General features: G+C 42.2%; 1 protein-coding gene across 1 annotated transcript in view; it reads right to left on the bottom strand.

The window, feature by feature from the left end:
* SETD7 (SET domain containing 7, histone lysine methyltransferase) overlaps positions 1-21,481 on the bottom strand; it is a 35,630-nt gene that overhangs the window by 2,980 nt on the left and 11,169 nt on the right. The window contains exons 2-7 of the mRNA XM_040418470.1: positions 19,816-19,945; positions 15,867-16,068; positions 10,380-10,569; positions 8,317-8,398; positions 2,388-2,505; positions 317-474 (exon numbers count right to left, since the gene is read on the bottom strand). Of these exons, the coding sequence (XP_040274404.1) occupies positions 317-474; positions 2,388-2,505; positions 8,317-8,398; positions 10,380-10,569; positions 15,867-16,068; positions 19,816-19,945 (880 nt within the window). The remainder of the gene's footprint in view (positions 1-316; positions 475-2,387; positions 2,506-8,316; positions 8,399-10,379; positions 10,570-15,866; positions 16,069-19,815; positions 19,946-21,481) is intronic.

Below are 21,481 nucleotides of genomic sequence, written 5' to 3' on the forward strand. Positions count from 1 at the left end.
CGCATAGCGATCTGCAAGTTGTTGTGTCTGTGACATGCAGGTCGCCACAGCTTATTTTGACGTCTGGTGACTTGCCTGTCACAACACAAATCGCTTTCATTATGTTGCACTGTAGCATAGCGATGCATTTCGCATGGCCAAAGCCCTGGGTATAGGGCAAGACAAGCAGTCTCCAGTAGTCAAAGGGTAAAAGTATAGCAAAAGTTCTTCATTGTGAAACAGCACTGGTGGTTGATTCTGAGGAAAAACTAATCTTGACAATGAGTTTCATCTAGTTCAAAAACTTTCAGATATGATACAACAGGAGCATACTTACATGTCGTAAATACAGTTAGGAGAAAAAGAATGGTTGGCCTTATGTCCCAAGGAAGCACAATATGTGGTAGTTATATTGTAAGGATCTGGTACATCAATCACCGTTTCATCATCTAAAGAAATTGTGTTGCCATTTAACGACCAGTCTCTACTGTCAACCTAGAGGTGAAAATTAGAAAGGGTACATTACATGATCCGTCATAAGTCTACGAAGATAAGGTAAATCTTAAAATTCTATCCGAACTTTATAGATACCATACGGGGAATTTATTGTGACTGGCGTTTCTTCCGGGTTTCATTATATTGATGACCTATTGACAGGTCATCAATATCAGGGTCTGACTCTCTGCACCCCTGCGGTGCACATTGTAGTGGTGGTGCACCACAATTACAGCTTTTTGTCCCATTCTCTTGAATAGGCTGAAAAGCCATAACTACACTCAACCTCCACTACAATATGGACAGCATGCAGGTATACACTGAAGAGGATGCATGCTGATCGTGGGGGTGCCGGGAGTCAGACCTCCACAGGTATGATACTGATAACTTAGGCTAGATTCACACTTGCGGTAGGACGGATCCGACATGCTGTTCACCATGTCGGATCCGTCCTGCGGCTATTTCGCCGTGCCCCCGGGCCGCCGCTCCGTCCCCATTGACTATAATGGGGACGGGAGCGGAGCTCCGGCGCAGCACGGCGAAAGATGCCGGACTAAAATTACTGCATGTCAGGTTTTTTTAGTCCGGCGGCTTTCTCCGTGCACCGCCGTAGCTCCGCCCCTGTCCCCATTATAGTCAATAGGGACGGAGCGGCGGCCCGGGGGCACGGCTATATAGCCGCAGGACGGATCCGACATGGTGAAAGTACCCCAATTCTATGGATGGGTCATCAATTTCATAAAGCCTCATAATAAAAAAATAAAAAAGGTGTAAGATGCACCAAATTTATGAATAGGCACTTGTCTCCGTGGAACATCTCGGGAGATATGTGTGCCAGTAACAGAAATCTACACAGTCTATGAGCCGGCATAGATTTATCATGTAATTTACGCCAGTACTCTTTACGGTAGTATTCTGTGTGCAGCATAAAACAGTAAGAAGAATTTCAGGTGCCAATATGGTGGCGCAGAGGGTTTAATTTCCCGCACCTCCCATGTTTTTATTCTGTCTGAATGCTGGATACTAGGAATGGGCAGCACACCGCATGTTAGCAATGCCACCATATTAGATTACCACAATAAGGTTATGTTGTAAATTTCATCCATATGATATTACTTCCCCCTCCTCTTGTTGAATGGATCCTGAGACACAAGATCAGGATGGCAGACATTGAAAACTGATTTTTGGTTGATAAATAAATGGACAATGTAGTCAAAGAGATACTCGTCAGACTATGCATATAAGGCCCTTTCACATGGGTCAAGGATCAGGCCCATTATCTGGAATGAACGTTTTTACAAATGCTTATTCCCATTTAAATGTGTCTCCGATCACCCAAGAACTGAGCAAACGCGATCACCAAACAAATTAGCATCTGTCATGTGGCAACAAAAATCGTTGTTTGTCGGCAGCGCATCACCCTGTGTAAACAGGGATGTGCAGTCAACAGTATGCAAACTGATTGGGGGACAAATGATCATAATGAAAATCGTTCGTCTCCCATTCACTTTGGATCAGGCTGCATGAAAGACCCAATAAACTAGTGCTGATCGCTATTTACATCGGTGTCAGTCAGTGTAAAAGAGCCCTCATTAGGCCTCATGCACACGACCGTATGTATTTTGCGGTCCGCAAAAAATATGGATGACATCCGTGTGCATTCTGTATTTTGCGGAGCGGAATAGCTGGCCCCTAATAGAACAGTACTATACTTGTCCGTAATGCGGACAATAGGACATGTTCTATTTTTTTGCGGAACGAAAATACGGACATAAGGAAACAAATGAATGGTTCCGTATATGGTCCGAAAAAAAAAAAAAAAGGGACACGGAATGAAAGTACGTTTGTGTGCATGAGGCTTTAGAGTAATGTAATCTGTCCAGTACAGGTTATCTTTGTTTCTGAAGCCATACCTCTTGATGTGTAATCCGCACACCATTATAAAATGACATCACAGTATTAGGGCCTATACTTATTTTAGCATATAGACCTTCTCCAGCATTGGAAATCATAGAAATTGCTACATACACTCTAGAGAAAGAAAAATAGGAATATGAAATCCAGATAAATCAGTTTCAATTTCAACAGCAGAAATCTCAACAAAATCAGCAATGCAATACAGAAAGTCACTTGCGAATATTAACAGTACAAAAAAAAAGGTAGGCAAAAGCTGACAAAAAGAAGAATATACAAGACGTGAATGTGAGCGTAGGAGGGAAAAAGGTAGAGAGTAACCCTCTACTCTCTACCTTTCCCCCCTCGTCGCATTCAGGTCGTGTAGATTCTTCATTTTGCATATTGTATTTGGTCATTAATGTTTAAGTATCTTCATATTTTTTCTTTTGTGCAATATTTGTCTTTATTATTTCTTCATTGTCCTTCTGTTGATCACATTTTCTATTTATGTATTGTAACGCGGGATTGGTATGGGCAGTGCCTACCAGGGGGCACTCTCCTAGTGTGCTCCTTATGGTTTCTGTGTTTTTTTTTAAATCAAATCTTTTTTATTAACAAAATAGATACACATTTAGCATACCGAATCATAACTGTACCAAATAACTTAATTTTCTACAATCTGTTGTGTTCTGTCAAGTTACTTTATATACATAAATATTTGTACGTCCAATTAAATCTAATCTCCTACTCACTCCGGCAATGGCTCTCCTCCTTCATTTGCCTCTAAATCATAATGTGACTATGAGACAACCAGTCACTCCATATTTTATCAAATTTTTGTGGGCATCCTCTTTTGAGGAATATAGCTTTTTCACACATCAGCATATTATGAACTTTTATCCGGAATTCCTCTAGTGTCGGAGGACTCACCTGTATCCAATGAAGGGCTATCAATTTTCTGGCTACATACAACAACCTCCTCACCACGACCTTTCTATATTCATCTGTCCCAATTTTAGAGACATAGCCTAATACACATATTTTAGGATCTCTATCCACTCTCACCGAAAATGCTTGATGTATTGTCTCCATTATACCTTTCCAGTACCCGTCCAGACTCGGACACTGCCACAGTATGTGAATCAAGTCAGCTGGCTCCAGTAAGCATCTTGGACATCTCACGTCACCAATGTGGTGTAAAAATATTGGCGTTTTGTACACTCTATGAATAATAAAAAGCTGAGACAGTTTCCCCTGTTCACTCAGTGACACCAGCGGGACCGCTTCTAGAATTTCTTACCATTGATCCTGTGATAACTCCCCCAAATCTCTCTCCCATCTCCTTATTCGTGTCAACGGATGAGTCTCCAAAAACTTAGGCCCCTTTCACACGAGCGAGTTTTCCCGCACGGGTGCAATGCGTGACGTGAACGCATAGCACCCCCACTGAATCCTGACCCATTCATTTCGATGCGTCTGTGTTTCAGTTCTGCGTTACGTGAAAAATGCAGCATGTTCTAAATTTGGCGTTTTTCATGCAGCCCTGGCCCCATAGAAGTGAATGGGGCTTCAGTGAAAAACGCATTGCATCCGGAAGCAAGTGCGTATGCAGTGCGGTTTTCACTGATGGTTGCTAAGAGATGATGTTTGTAAACCTTCAGTTTTTTATCACGCGCGTGAAAAACACATCAAAACGCATTGCACCCGCGCGGGAAAAAAAACTGAACAACTGAACGCAGCCGCAGACAAAACGGACTGAACATGCTTGCAAAATGGTGCGAGTTTCACTGAACCCACCCTGAATGCATCCGGAGCCAATTTGTCACGCTCGTGTGAAAGAGGCCTTATCCATTAGCAGTCTGTATAGCACAGATATGACCCCTAGTGAGCATACATTTTTGGGCCGTCTCTAATTTAATAATGTTAGTGCCTTTTTTGCATGGTATCATACGCATGGCGCAACTGAAGATACTGGAAGAAGCTTGTACGAGGGATCTGGAATTTCTCCTGTATATCTGAAGGACCATTATCTAATAGATCACCTATCCTAAGAACCCCCTTATTCTTCCAATCCTGCATTTCTGACAGAGAGAAATTCCGGTAGAAGGGGCTGCTCCATAGCGGAGCTAATTCGCTAATACCCAGGACACATGCATAACCTTAGCCCACCCTTTTTTCATAAGTCCCATCAGGGGGAAACTTCCCTCCAGACTATGGATCCCTGCTCCCTCCAATATCGGCAGTACATCTCTCCCCCTCTTATTTTTTGCTGTAGGATATGGCTAGTCATATCCCCCATCGTATAATCCTTCCATCCTTTAAAGTGCTGACATTGCGCTGGGTTTCTGTGTTTTTAGGTGACTTTAATGAGCTGTTTTTGTATGGTATAGGACTTATATGTAATAAAGTTTATTATTTGCGCATTTTCAGGTGTGCTCACTTGTTGTAGCCACACATCCTTACTTACACTATTCCTAGTTTGTGATACAAATATAGTCATAAAAAAAAGAGATAGGACAACAAACTGAGGGGGCAGTTTGTATCCATGTATTCTACTTTCCATCAACAGGAATAAGCCTACAGATGTATAGTTTGTCTAAGAATCATCCATGTGACAGCAGGTGCCCCATAATAGAGGAGGAGGTCATACATTTAAGAAAGGGTTCAGCTGGCAGTTTTTCCATCTGACCCTCTTGTAAAACATGGCCGAGTGTGTATGTGTTCTCAATTGGAACAGGAGAATAAGCTGTTGTCATACACCTCTGTTGACAGCTTATCTCCTTTAGGGCTCATGCAGACAAGCGTAATTGCTCAGTGCCTGTGCTGTGGACCATTAACGGCTGGTCCGCGATTCGCCAGATACGACCGAAGATAGGACTTCACTTTTGCAGAGCGGGGGCATGGATTGTGGCCCGTGCCGCTGGACCACAAAAAGATAGAACAAGTTCTATCTTGCGGATCGCCGACCCATTCAAGTCAATGGGTCCACATCCGCAAATGGAGTGCACACGGCCAGTTCCCGTACACTGGGGACCACTATTTGCAGTCAGCAGCACTGAGCCATTACGAACAAAGGATTGTGCATGCTGAAATTCAACATGCCTAATTCTTCTTTCTACCCCAGTATCTGCCACCAAGGGAGAGTAGGAACCATACACCACCACCGTACACATTAGTTAATTTGCTGGTCCAGTGGGTTTGGAAAAATAGTAATCTAACATGTCTGGACACCTTAAAGGGGTTCTGCACTTTGGGGGTCCGACACCCAGGATATCGCCGATCAGCTGTTTGAGAAGGCACCGGGGCTATAGCAGCGCCGCGGCCTTCTCACTGCTTACCGCTGGCCCAGTGACGTCACCACTAGTATCAACTAGCGTGGGCGGGGCTAAACTCTGTTAACTTGAATGGAGCTTAGCCCCGCCCGCGCTAGTTGATACTAGTCGTGACGTCACTGGGCCAGCGGTAAACAGTGAGAAGGCAGCGGCCGCAGAACCCCTTTAAAGAGGTTGTGATATTATCTATCCACAGGGCAGGTGATAAGTGTCTGATTGGTGGGTAACCCAACTGATCATGAGAAAGGGGGATTCCATGTTTCCCATTTGAACAGATGGCCGTTTGAGCATGCGCACTGCCACTGCACTGAAAACCTAGGATAAGGTTATAAGAAGTTATTCCTCAACACCCCTATAAAGGAGTTGGCCCATTTACAATTCTCAAAATGCCATACAAGCATACATGACTTTATTCTTTCCACCAGCTTTCATAGTGATGCTCCAGTATCAGCAGCGGAAATAAAAATACTCAATGGGCTTCCTCCACATCCATGAAATGCAAGATAACGGCAGTCATATGACTTGTTCACTTCAATGTTTCCCTGGGCTGCTCCTGGGTATTAGTACTTCTGCGCAGGTGCTAAAGGCAAATAATCCAGCGTATGTGCAGAATGAGGGTATTCTGGTGCCTGTATCAGCACATTCAACGGATGTGTCTGCGCAGAAGTACTGGTACCCAGAATCAGCCAAAGGTAGCTCACCTTCTTGCAGCTAATGGATGCCCGTGGGCATGGTTGCTAATACCGGGGTAGCAGAAGGCCTTCATTATGACTGCTGGAAGACAGCACGCAGTTATGTATGCTTACATTGGAGCATACATGACAGTTTATAGCATTCTGTGAAATGCCATTGTGAGCAAACCCCTTTAAGTTTGACACACACAGTTCTGGTTTAAATGCACTGTAGGAAAAAATTGCTGAACATTAGAATAAAATGAAGAAAACTTCATTTACTACCCACATAAATTTTGGGACAATGTGAACGTTTCCTCTCTAGAGAAAATTCAGCAAAAGCATAATCTTAAAAGTAATATAAAACAGATTAAAAAGGATAAAAATGAAAATAAAAATGTAATTGTTTTCTAACTTTTCAAGTGGCTTTCTCAATGACCTCTAAAACCAAGATGCAAGTAAAATTAAAGGAAGAATTTGATATGCTTTTCTAGCAGATAACAGACTATCTTCTAGCCGGTAACTAGAACAAGGTCAAGTGAGGGATTTCTTATTAAGCATCAGCAAATCAGTAGTTACTGCAGTGCAAGAATTCTGTCCACAGCTGTAATAAAGGCCAAGGGCAAATATGAAGGTTTCAAAATCTTAAGGCGGCAACAAAAATTGTTTTGAATAAACTAATGAAATAGATGTCCACACAGTTCTCTGGATGAGGACATGTGGAAATAGTTTGTAGAGTTCAATACAGGCAAAAAGTAATTGACATTTTTATAGGCTATAATCCCAGTTCACACAGCCTGACATTTATACAAGCCGGATAACTGTTGGACCAAATTCATAACCATTTACAATGATCGATTACTGCAATATTACATTTGTGGTCAAAGCTAGTATAAAATGCTATGCATAAATCCAGCCTTAGGTAGCCTATTATGAAGCAGTGACTATGGGGGGGGGGAAGGGAGGGTTGGGCCCGGGTGTCGGACCAGATACTGATGACCTATCCAGAGGCTAGGTAGTCAGTGAAAAAAATAAAATAAAAACCCACAACTCAGAAAACCCTTTTAAGTGTCCACTTGGTGTTCATTCTTCAGGGAATAACATTGAGTTATCAGAGTCAACCCCTCTGAAACCCTCCCCCCCATCTGATGTCCTTTCCAGAAGATGTCAATCAAGAGCAGATGAGTTTGGGATGGTTGGCCCCAATAAAGTAGGACACATCACTGAAGATTGACCACCCACATTTTTTTATATGCTTTTAATGATTTATAATGATTTTTGCTTTCCCCATGTTTCAGTAACTATTACCGTTAGTGCAGCACGGATGAAAAGCACAGAGGTTTCTCATGAGCCAAGAAACGTATTGACCCACAATATGCATTGTTGGCGTAAAATGCATCAAAATGTGGTGCATCTAGGCTTAAAAGGAATTTTAACAGAAAAGAGGCTCGTCTTCCCGATGAACAGGCAGGGTCTAATATGTGGCATTTTGTGCCAAAATTGTGCCATAACTGTGGAGTAAAATTCTGTCCCACTAAGCCAATAGTTGGAATAAACAGACTAAAGTATCTAGCCATGAACAAAATGTATTAACCCGTCTGAGCCACTGATGCAGTCTACATAACCTATGTAGATTTACCCCACTGTCTATACACAGACCCTACATACAATCAAGCAAGGCCCGGGTGTGGCTACATATGGCTAACCACATCAAATAGCGGTAATCTGCGTGTGGTTACTGTGGCTTGTATATAATGTGTACAGGTACCAATTCTGTGATGATATATAGCTTCCCCTCACCATTATTTCTAGTTTATCAAATGCCGTTTTGCAGGATCATTCATATCTTCTAAAACTGTAAATCTTACAGATTTTGTCCAGGGTGTGCAAGTATAAAGAACAGTATAATAATGTTACATAATATAGATATTTGACATACTCACCTTTCTGATTCATAAGGATCTGGAAGCAAAGGACTTGTAGAAATACAGGATGGAGTAGATTTATCAAATGTATAGACGTTACCTACAAAAGCCAGAGGAAAATATATGTACAAACAACTCACCATTAGCAATATTTAGCTCAGGGAAAGTGCAATACTGTATGCAAGTGGGTACTGCTGAAGTGTATAAATGGGTTGTCAGAGTTCACAAAAAATTGGATAAAATGTGTATAAGGCCTCATGCACACAACCATAGTTATAGTCCACATCCGAGCTGCAGTTTTTGTGGCTCGGATGCAGACCCATTCACTTCAATGGGGCTGCAAAGGATGCGTCGATCCGAGGCCCCGCAAAAAAAAAAAAAAAAAAAAATATATATATATATAGCTTGTCCTAATTTTGTCCATTTTGCGGACAATTATAAGCATGTCTACAATGGGCCTTCCGTTCCGCAAATTGCGGCAGGCACAAGGGTGGCTTCCGTTTTTTTGCAGATCCGCCAAAAAACGGCACAGTCGTGTGCATGAGGCCTAAATGTGACAAAATAAGCAAGCAAAGAAGCAATACTGCTGACGTCTTGTATTGATGGATAGGTCATCAATATACTAGCACATGACAACCCCTTTAACCATGTTCTGTAGCTGGATTAGGTTAACAGTCCCAATATTTGGGTCTATGGCACTTTGAGTCACGTTATTAATATATAACAAGTGATAAAACGAAAAGTGTATTTTGTTCCTCCAAATGAGTAAAAAGGAAAAACCAAAAATACCAATACTATTCACTATTTTTGTCATTTATCATAAGGGTGGCAAAAATTTTTGAGTTTTTACCATTATTTACTTTAGAATTGACAAAGCCAAGTCACTTAAAAGCATAAACAAGCTCTGCATTAATCAATAGTACAGTGTGTGTACCTGAGGAATAACACTATTTCTAAACATTATATCACTTCTATCTGGCATTTTTTTTATCAGTTTTCCTCCGCACATGCCAAATATCTAGTTTGCAGATCTCTTAGGGTACTTTCACACTTGTGGCAGAGAGATCCGGCAAGCAGTTCCGTCGCCGGAACTGCTTGCCGGATCAGGCAAAATGTATGCCAACTGATGGCATTAGTAAGACTGATCAGGATCCTTATCAGTCTTAAAAATGCCTGATCAGTCGAAAAAATGCATTGAAATGCCGGATCCGTCTTTCCGGTGTCATCCGGCAAAACGGATCCGGCATTTATTTTTTTTCACCTTTTTTTCAGTCTGTGCATGCGCAGACCGGAAGGACGGATCCGGCATTCTGAATGCCGGATCTGGCACTAATACATTCCTATGGGAATAAATTTCGCCGGAGATAAAACCGTAGCATGCTACGGTTTTCTCTTTTGCCTGATCAGTCAAAACGACTGAACTGAAGACATCCTGATGCAAACTGAACGGATTACTCTCCATTCAGAATGCATGGGGATATGCCTGATCAGTTCTTTTCCGGTATAGAGCCCCTGTGACGGAACTCTATGCCAGAAAAGAAAAACGCAAGTGTGAAAGTACCCTTAGACATGGTGAGTGGAGACTAGGCGCCATCCACTGCAGACAAAAAGTAGGAGAGTCTGCTCCTTAACCTTTTTTTTACTAAGAAGCATGCCCCAGGATCACAAAGGACATTACAGAGAGGTACTGACCTGTACAGTTTATAAATTTAGCACTTGTGCTGAGATATAAATCTAATATGTAGCCGTGCAGTCTCTTTAGTGCCTTTCTTTGAATCCTGTCTCACTCATGCTGCTGCTCACTCCTCCCCCACCCCTCTCTATAGACTTGTATTGACATGTGTAATATGATCCTCCTGTGGAGCTACTCTGGTTTAAGTGGGACTTCAAAGCATTTTTCAGAGTGAAAAGCAATTAGTAAGGAGGTGGGTGGTTAAATAGCTTATAACATAAGAAATAGACATTTTTCACTGATAAAAACTGATTACAAAGTTTCTTGCAGTCACTTGTACTTTTAATTTATGTAAAGTTGTGTGAAAGTACAGTGACTAACACATTTTAGTATTACTGAGTATACTTACTGCCAGGGACAATCTCAAGGTATGGCTTTCCTTCCTCCACCGATATCAATGTAGCCAATTTTCCTTCCAACATTTCTCCATCAATAAACTTTCCGTACAAGGCAGTCTTTTCATCTGGGTAAACATAAGCAATTTTCTCACCAGTCATCTCTCCATCTTCATTCACTTCACCCACAAGGCTTCCTCCATCCTGTAAGCCAATGCAACAAACACCTGCTTGCGTCAATGAGATTCAGTAGACATTTTGTTGGATATTGTGCCTCATTGTTCCCATTGCATTTGCAACAAGCAGTTGCATTTATTGTACAAATGTAAGGTTTGGTTTAGAAAAATCTATTTTCTGCCTTAACAGCAGGGAGTATTACATTTAAGGAGTTCTCTACTTTCGCATGGGGGAGATTTATCTCTTTACGCTATTTTTATGGCTGCCTTCGTAACTTTCTGAATAGGGGGAATGGTGAAGGCATCGAAGGAGGTGGAGCCAGTGGGCCAGGCACATTTATCTTCATTTACACCAGTTTTCAGATGCAAATGTAGACAGAAATGTATGGCAGCCCTGAGCTGGCATAGGTTTCAGTTTAGATGCAGACTGCCTGAGAATGTGCCTAATTTATGATGAAGCCTGCACCTTCCACAGGAGCACCGGGGATAACAAGAGCGATGCAGCACACGCCAGTCTTGATAGATCTCCTCCTATATGTTCAATTTTCCTGCAGTGCTACACCAGGGGAGTGAAGCATTACACAGTCTCCATTCAAATCAATGGGCGGTCAGTGCAATGGAGGATAGGACAGGCCCTTCATGGGGGTACTCTTGGTAGTCTCTCTCCACTCTGTGCAAGACGTGAAGACCTCCTCAGGAACTCAGAAAATATACATAACAAACAAGTGTGAAACAACTGAAAATATGTCATATTCTAGGTTCTTCAAAGTAGCCACATTTTGCTTTGATTACTGCTTTGCATACTCTTGATGAGCTTCAAGAGGTAGTCCCCTGAAATGGTCTTCAGACAGTCTTGAAGGAGTTCCCAGAGATGCTTAGCACTTGTTGGCCCTTTTGCCTTCACTCTGCGGTCCAGCTCACCCCAAACCATCTCGATTGGGTTCAGGTCCGGTGACTGTGGAGGCCAGGTCATCTGGCGCAGCACCCCATCACTCTCCTTCATGGTCAGATAACCCTTACTTTCAAAGTTTTCCCAATTTTTCGGCTGACTGACTGACCTTCATTTCTTAAAGTAATGATGGCCACTCGTTTTTCTTTACTTAGCTGCTTTTTTCTTGCCATAATACCAATTCTAACAGTCTATTCAGTAGGACTATCAGCTGTGTATCCACCTGACTTCTCCTCAACGCAACTGATGGTCCCAAACCCATTTATAAGGCAAGAAATCCCACTTATTAAACCTGACAGGGCACACCTGTGAAGTGAAAACCATTTCATGGGACTACCTCTTGAAGCTCATCAAGAGAATGCCAAGAGTGTGCAAAGCAGTAATCAAAGCAAAAGGTGGCTACTTTGAAGAACCTAGAATATGACATATTTTCAGTTGTTTCACACTTGTTTGTTATGTATATAATTCCACATGTGTTAATTCATAGTTTTGATGCCTTCAGTGTGAATCTACAATTTTCATAGTCATGAAAATAAAGAAAACTCTTTGAATGAGAAGGTGTGTCCAAACTTTTGGTCTGTACTGTATATACACTCACCTAAAGAATTATTAGGAACACCTGTTCTATTTCTCATTAATGCGATTATCTAGTCAACCAATCACATGGCAGTAGCTTCAATGCATTTAGGGGTGTGGTCCTGGTCAAGACAATCTCCTGAACTCCAAACTGAATGTCAGAATGGGAAAGAAAAGTGATTTAAGCAATTTTGAGCGTGGCATGGTTCTTGGTGCCAGACAGGCCGGTCTGAGTATTTCACAATCTGCTCAGGTACTGGGATTTTCACACACAACCATTTCTAGGGTTTACAAAGAATGGTGTGAAAAGGGAAAAACATCCAGTATGTGGCAGTCCTGTGGGCGAAAATGCCTAGTGGATGCTAGAGGTCAGAGGAGAATGGGCCGACTGATTCAAGCTGATAGAAGAGCAACGTTGACTGAAATAACCACTCGTTACAACCGAGGTATGCAGCAAAGCATTTGTGAAGCCACAACACGCACAACCTTGAGGCGGATGGGCTACAACAGCAGAAGACCCCACCGGGTACCACTCATCTCCACTACAAATAGGAAAAAGAGGCTACAATTTGCACGAGCTCACCAAAATTGGACTGTTGAAGACTGGAAAAAAGTTTTTTTCAACATGACAATGAGTTCACTGTACTAAAATGGCCCCCACAGTCACCAGATCTTAACCCAATAGAGCATCTTTGGGATGTGGTGGAACGGGAGCTTCGTGCCCTGGATGTGCATCCCTCAAATCTCCATCAACTGCAAGATGCTATCCTATTAATATGGGCCAACATTTCTAAAGAATGCTATCAGCACCTTGTTGAATCAATGCCACGTAGAATTAAGGCAGTTCTGAAGGCAAAAGGGGGTCCAACAACGTATTACTATGGTGTTCCTAATAATTCTTTAGGTGAGTGTATATCTATCTCGTTATCCCATTTAAGGTGTGCACCACTTTTTTGCAGGTTTCTTTTCTACATACATTTATCCCTGCACACACTCTATTCAGGGACAACATTATCAGACTGTGTAGGGACCTACTTCTGACTGGAAAGCGCTCAATTTATTCTTAAATTTCTAGGAGGAATAAAAGAGGAATGGTACAACATTAAATTATAAGAACAGATGCTTGCTCCACTGTTATTATTGGGGATGGAAGTATTTTTACTAAAACAGACACGTCATGAGTAGTGGCAGGCTTCTTTAAAAAAGGTTTTTCTGCTCCAAAATATTGTCAGCCTATCCTCATGAAAGGCCAGTCAGACTGGTGATGATCAGACTCTTGAAGAGCTGTGCTAAGGTTTACCAGCATGCCATCTACACAGCATGGTAAATATAGCAGTGAAAGGAATATATCTGTAATTATTCTGCACCACCGCTACTACTACACTGCTCAAAAAAATAAAGGGAACACAAAAATAACATCCTAGATCTGAATTAATTAAATATTCTTCTGAAATACTTTGTTCTTTACATAGTTGAATGTGCTGACAACAAAATCACACAAAAATAAAAAAAATGGAAAATCTAAATTTTTCAACCCATGGAGGTCTGGATTTGGAGTCACACTCAAAATTAAAGTGGAAAAACACACTACAGGCTGATCCAACTTTGATGTAATGTCCTTAAAACAAGTCAAAATGAGGCTCAGTAGTGTGTGTGGCCTCCACGTGCCTGTATGACCTCCGTACAATGCCTGTGCATGCTCCTGATGAGGTGGCGGACGGTCTCCTGAAGGATCTCCTCCCAGACCTGGACTAAAGCATCTGCCAACTCCTGGACAGTCTGTGGTGCAACATGACGTTGGTGGATAGAGCGAGACATGATGTCCCAGATGTGCTCAATTGGATTCAGGTCTGGGGAACGGGCAGGCCAGTCCATAGCATCAATGCCTTCGTCTTGCAGGAACTGCTGACACTCCAGCCACATGAGGTCTAACATTGTCTTGCATTAGGAGGAACCCAGGGCCAACTGCACCAGCATATGGTCTCACAAGGGGTCTGAGGATCTCATCTCGGTACCTAATGGCAGTCAGGCTACCTCTGGCGAGCACATGGAGGGCTGTGCGGCCCTCCAAAGAAATGCCACCCCACACCATTACTGAACCAATGCCAAACCGGTCATGCTGGAGGATGTTGCAGGCAGCAGAACGTTCTCCACGGAGTCTCCAGACTGTAAGCACAACCCCCACCTGTGGACGTCGGGCCCTCATATCACCCTCATGGAGTCTGTTTCTGACCGTTTAAGCAGACACATGCACATTTGTGGCCTGCTGGAGGTCATTTTGCAGGGCTCTGGCAGTGCTCCTCCTGTTCCTCCTTGCACAAAGGCGGAGGTAGCGGTCCTGCTGCTGGGTTGTTGCCCTCCTACGGCCTCCTCCACGTCTCCGATGTACTGGCCTGTCTCCTGGTAGCGCCTCCATGCTCTGGACACTACGCTGACAGACACAGCAAACCTTCTTGCCACAGCTCGCATTGATGTGCCATCCTGGATAAGCTGCACTACCTGAGCCACTTGTGTGGGTTGTAGACTCAGTCTCATGCTACCACTAGAGTGAAAGCACCGCCAGCATTCAAAAGTGACCAAAACATCAGCCAGGAAGCATAGCTACTAAGAAGTGGTCTGTGGTGACCACCTGCAGAACCACTCCTTTATTGGGGGTGTCTTGCTAATTGCCTATAATTTCTACCTGTTGTCTATCCCATTTGCACAACAGCATGTGAAATTGATTGTCACTCAGTGTTGCTTCCTAAGTGGACAGTTTGATTTCACAGAAGTGTGATTGACTTGGAGTTACATTGTGTTGTTTAAGTGTTCCCTTTATTTTTTTGAGCAGTGTATGTAGACAGCGTGCAGGTATACGTTAAAGGGGTGTGCTGAGAGTCAGACCCTGAGCGAGCTGATATTGGTGTCCTTTTCTGAGGATATGTGTGGGTTCGGAGACTGTGAACATAAAGAATATTGTCATCCACTGACAACAAAGCAACATCTTCAATAGTAAGGAAATTAAAAACTATGGGGGTCATTTATTATTCTGAAATACACCTATATCAGGCGTATTTCAGGTGCAGATTGCAGTGCAACGGTTAGTTGCGTGGCAATCTGCGACTTTTCTAAAAAAGCAGGCGTTGCGTGGGGAAGGGCCAGCAGGCTTGTCTCATCATTTTCTAAGCCTGTTTTAGGTGTAGAAAATGGTCTAAATGTAAGAAAGCAAAGAAGTTGTCTTACATTTAGAACTGGCGCTGGATGCGCTGAAGATATGTAGAGGCCAACGCCTCCTCAAAACTCCGGCAGATCTACCACCAGCTATAGGGGTTATTAAGACAGGCATCTAAAACGTAGGTCTTAATAAATGACCCCCAACGTTTAGGAAGTTGTAGAGCTGAGCATGTTGACTCAGTGTATAGCACTGTTATCTTGCCACACCGGAGTAGTGGGTTCTAATCGGACTAATGGTGAATTAACACAGTCCGACTGTCAGGCAGATTACTATGAATGCACGTTCCCGATAAACTGCCAGTAAATGCAGCTCTTTACCTCCACTGACGAGCAGGCAGTTATCGGGAAGGATCAGTCCCTTCCCGATAATTGCCTGCTCCATTAGTGCATGTAAATGCGCCTTAAGGACAAATATTTTCATGGAGTTGTATGTTCTCACTCTAGTTGCCCTGGTGAGCATGTGGATAGCAGAAATTAGATTGGGAGTCTCATTCAATGGTCGCAATGGTTTAGTTTCGCCTTCCATCACCATCTTGACATACTGTACAATAATAAGAAAATGCAAAGATTTATTACAATTGTCTTACTGGATAGTAAATCCAACAGACTCCGTGTTGTATGTTGTCCCCGTATTGACCTTTAAATATTAATTTTCCATCTGAGTCATATTCTTGCGCCGGCCCGTTCAGTTCTCCATCAACGTATGTACCGTGCAGAGCCCCACCATCCTCATAAGTGTATACCCCTTGTCCTTGTAGAGCATCATCAACATAGAAGCCTTCCAAAGTACTGAAATATAGAAAGATTCCAAATTAATACATCAGGAATACAATTCATTTGTGCATTTTCTATGTTACAGAGTATGGAAACACACAGCCCCAGCGTGCAGCCATAAAGACAGTTGGGCGCCATATGTACAGGGATATGCCCTACTAGAAGCATTGGCGAAAATACAGAAACCAATCCAAGTCCCAACAATGATATCTTAGTGTAAGGGGACAGCCACACGTAACGGATTCACTGCAGACTTTTTATCTAGTCAAATCCACAGTTTCACAAGGAAATCCTCAGCAGAAAATCCTCATCAAATCATATAGGTTTTGGTGTGGATTCGATGTGGAAAACAGTGCAGAAATGTTAAACGTCAATGAGGAAACTCCATAACAAAAATGGATATGCTGCGAATTAGAAATCCGCACTGCAGGTTAAATTTTCACAGCATGAGAATGAGATTTCCAAAAATCACACACATTCCCTTTTCTTGCACTGCAAGTGTGGGTGAGCGCTCATCATCAGTAGGAATTTCCCTATTGTTTCACGTCCTCCTGTCTATTAATTTGTTTGGGGCAGGTACTGTGAAACAATCTCACAGCCGCTCCATTAGTGTCGATCCGCTGACCTCTCTGCTATAGCCAGGCGGGCTGAGGAAAATATTTCCTGACTGGTTAGCCTCTTTAAATATTTTTGGCTTCTGCAGAGGCCTGTGCACTTGTATGCAGCACATCTCTATCACGTATCTACTTGTGCTTTGCTTCTAGTTCAGCTCTGCAGTTTGGTTTTATTCTGTGGGTCCTAGCACCTCTTTCCGTTTGTGTCTGGGTCAGTATTTCAAAAAAGGGTGTTTTATAGGGATATCGTCAGGGAAAGTGAGGATCAGTTGCATTTGGCTTGAGAATCAGTATTCATGGATAGATCTAGGGAAGATTCAGGGAAAGCGAGAGTCAGGGTCAGTTATTGTCTGTTATCCTTGATTATCTTTACTTATCTGCTTCATTACCTGAGCATCATCATCATCTGACTGCTTGATTACCTGACTGACAGCATCTTAATCCATTTGGGCCATCATCCATTTACCATCATCATTTGGCCCGTCATCTATCGGTGAGTTTCTACTCATGTATATTTGTTACCTGCTTTATATAATTCTTGTGACCCTCCGGTTGTTATACAATTCAGCGCCTCTGTAAGTCCTGAGGGTATCAGAGTCAAGGGAAACACAATGAGCACGGAGTAAAGGTGACTGCTATAAGAGAAGTCAAGTTCTGCAGTCTTGGGAACATGGCCCGTCGACGGGTCATAGAATATTTTTATTGGTCAGGTTAAAAATAAATAAAAAATTAAGAAAAAAAAAACTTGCTGCTCTGAGTTTATTTTCACTGTACGCTGTATAACAAGATGGTTTCTCTTTGACAGATTTTGGTATAGCTTGTTGAGACAACACCTAGTGGCCAATGAAGGAAACAGCAGTATTTCACTTTTGGTATTGTATCTTTTATACATTTTTAAGCCATTTACTTGATTCAGAATCTACAGTTTCTTCCATCTACACTTATTTCCCCACATACTATAGTATGCATTTACTAGAGAGGTCTTTGATATAGTTTTCATACTCAGTTACAGAATTAAAAGGTCTTGCCAAATTTGTTTAAAATTTAATATTTTAGATACTGTGATTTGAAATTTAAATAAATCATTGAAGGAAGACGGTCAGCATGTTCTTGCTGGCCTATCCGTGGCAGCACGATAGAGCAATGGGTGAACTGATAAAAGAAAACTATGTTTTACTCTGCGGTGCTGTAGCATTTTAGATCAAGAATTCTATTAAAAGGGTTATCCCATGAATAGTATAGAAAATCAGACATATGATAGGAGATTGTCATGTACTAACAGCTAGAACTGGCCTTGTACCTAACATGGATCCAGAGATCTCCCCATTCATTGCTGGAATTGTTCTGCTAGATTTATTTTAAAGGGAACCTGTCATCAACTTTATGCTGACCATACCGAGGGCAGCATAAATTAGTGACAGAAATGCTTGATGATTTCAGTGATGTGTCACTCATGAGCTAAATAAGTGGTTGCCGAGAACCAGCATCATAATCATTGCAGACTAGGCCTGGAAAAGAGTCAAATCTACCTGAGAAGAGTCCTGGTTATTCATGAATTCCTGCTCCCTTCCCATCTGCTGATGACTGGCAGTCTTCTACCTAGTTTTCTCCCTTTCTCTCTAGGAGAGAACTGCCAATCATCAGCAGATGGGGAGAGAGCAGGAGATTAGGAATAACCAGGACTCTTCTCAGGTAGATTTGACTCTTTTCCAGGCCCAGGCTGTAATGATTATGATGCTGGTTCTCGGCAACCACTGACTTTTAGCTGATGAGTGACACACCGCTGAAATCAGCATTTCTGTCAGTACTTTATACTGCCCTCAGTGCGGTCAGCATAAAGTTGCTGACAGTTTCCCTTTAAGCTCTCAGCTTTGGGGCTGTGTCTATTCTCGGTGTGTCCTTTCTACTGCAGCTAGAGGCAATTGAACTGAGCTATATAGATTTCACTGAATTACTCAGCAGCTATAATAATTTTTTTAATTACATGCAACTATAAGTATTCAGATCCAGGTGCCGATTTGAAAGCTGTAGAATGTTTTTCATGGGACGACAATTTTAACTCCTAGGCACAAAAGAAGTATTGACTGGAGGTCAAGATAGCCTGGCAAAGCACTCCTTGGAGATGTAGGTGCTTGATGCTTACAGAGTACGAGATGCGGCCCACCCAAAAAAAGTAAAAAAGACAAAATCTTCCAGATATGCATGTAAAAGAAAAAAGGGTGAAAATGACACAATTCCTTTCTCCTAAGCTCCCCATCTTCTGCATCGGAATTAACACTGTAGGTCCACACTGCATCCTACAGTGCGACATACTAAAGGCAGAAGACCAGATGGCCTATTGCATAGACAAGAGCAGCCAGTCGCAAGATCACTGCTCGTTGTGTGCTGTTAACCAAATAAGAATGGGAGGCTTCTGATTTCACAAGTGTTCCAGTGCGGTATATTTTGCCTTCACAGTGTTAATATTATGGGGGCATTCATTTGCACATGTCTGCTTTTCACCAAACTCAGCTGTGCAGGCAGCAATCCAGACAAGCAAACACTCCATGAGCTCCAGGACTACCTACGCTCTCCGTGCCAAGTGCACTAGCACATTCCCTTGTAATAGACTTTCATATGGTGTGGTGTATAGCATCTGGATAGCTTATTTTTGGCTACCCAAGCTTCTAAGTTATTCTTTATTCTATACGAGTCAACTGGTCAACTCACTAAAAGACATCAAGAGGAGCCTGGATGTATTTCTGGAGGGTAATAATATTACAGGTTATAGTTCATTATAACTCGCATTGATCCAGGGAGTTATTCTGACCGGCTGATAGGAGACGGAAAGGAATCGTTTTCCCCCTATAGCAAAGAAAATTGGCACAGGGTTTTTGGCTTCTTCTGGATCAACTTGCAGGATAACAGGCTGAACTGGATGGACAGATGTCTTTTTTTCAGCCTTACAAACCATGTTACCTGAATGACTGCCCCTCCACTAAGGTGATCAGTGGGGATACTGGCAGTTGGAGCAACACACCTCAAATATTAAAGTGCAGGAAAATCCCTAACATGTGTAGACACATTTATGAAAATATTAGCTAAAATGACCAGCGCCCTTCCTAGTTCTGTGACACGCAAGACAGATGTGAACAAACAAATAAATTACCTTCCATCAAAGAAATAGAATTTCCCACGACCGTTTTTTTCCCCATGTACAAAGTGTCCCTCAAAGCGGTCTGTGGAGCTGTAACTGACAGTACAGAGCCCATGGGGCAAGCCGTCATCATCCAGTTGGCCTGCAACATACAAAAAAAAGTGGTTCAATGTGATCAAATTTCACGTTTGTTAACGGTTATTGTATTAGACGAATCCAAGGCACCGTGGATTCCAACCAATACTTCTTTTTTGCCTGAATAATGCTCTGAGTGGCCAAAATGTCGCAGTCTTTTTAAAGGATGAATTGAATTAGATTATTGCAGTCTCCAGGGCCCTGGATTTGTCTGTTAGGACTTGAGTGCAGCTACACCAAGAGGAATAGAGGTGGGCAAGTAGTGTCAGAGGCACAGGACTGTTATGTGCGCCCACACACTGCTGCCCATTAGGAACTCGGCTGGAGCCTACTTCTGCCATTTCAGCTTTTATTAGAAATGGAAGCTAACATATTAAAAGGGGTATTTCCATCTTCTAAAGTAATGGCATATCGCTACGTTAGGTCATCACTTGATGAGCAAGTGTCCAATCCCGAGGACAGCGCTAATTTAACAACGCACCAGAAAAAAAGGATCAAATACAATGGTAAATGTAAGGCATGGCATTAGTCAATGGTGGTCATCCTAATTTTCAAAAACTGAAAGAGAAAGCCATAAATAAAAAAAATAAATAAAAAAAGTAAAAACAACTAATTAACATGAATGATCACCAATACATTTAGTCATAGTTCTTGCTTTTAGTAGCAGTTCCTTGATCTTAAAACGGCCTATCCTGGTTAAAGACTCCCTTTAAAAATAAGTACACCTTCGTGGGCATTTTTTTAATTTATTTTTATGATTGCTTTTTATTCATTTTGCACTAAAAAGACGGTAATTAGACTTACCGGTAATTCTGTTTCCTTGAGTCCACCATGACGGCTTTACTATGAGATTGACCCTTGACCTCTGTAGGGGCAGGAACACACAGAGTTTAAAAGGCCACCACCCACACTCACCCTCAGTGCTTTCCAAATTACCAAGTGGGTGTAGCCTTAACCTAGGCAAGTATATGAATATATACATTTTTTTTTATATATATATATATATATATATATATATATATATATATATATATATATATATATATATATATAGAAAAAAAAATGTATATATTCATATACTTGCCTAGGTTAAGGCTACACCCACTTGGTAATTTGGAAAGCACTGAGGGTGAGTGTGGGTGGTGGCCTTTTAAACTCTGTGTGTTCCTGCCCCTACAGAGGTCAAGGGTCAATCTCATAGTAAAGCCGTCATGGTGGACTCAAGGAAACAGAATTACCGGTAAGTCTAATTACGGTCTTTCCATTTCGTCCACCATGACGGCTTTACTATGAGAACTACCAGATTATTAAACAGGGTGGGTAACTGCTTGTAGAACCTTCTGACCGAAGGTTAAATCCGCAGAAGCTGACACATTAATCCGGTAATGTTTGATAAAAGTACTTATATTCGACCAGGTGGCTGCTTTACAAATCCTGTCAAGGGAGACACCTCCTCTTTCTGCCCATGAAGACGCCATAGCTCTTGTAGAGTGAGCTTTTATATTTGTGGGGCTATCTAGACCCGACTTCTGGTAGCAGCAAA

Source organism: Bufo bufo, chromosome 2 (genome assembly GCF_905171765.1).
Source record: "Bufo bufo chromosome 2, aBufBuf1.1, whole genome shotgun sequence".
In the NCBI taxonomy this organism is placed as follows: domain Eukaryota; kingdom Metazoa; phylum Chordata; class Amphibia; order Anura; family Bufonidae; genus Bufo; species Bufo bufo.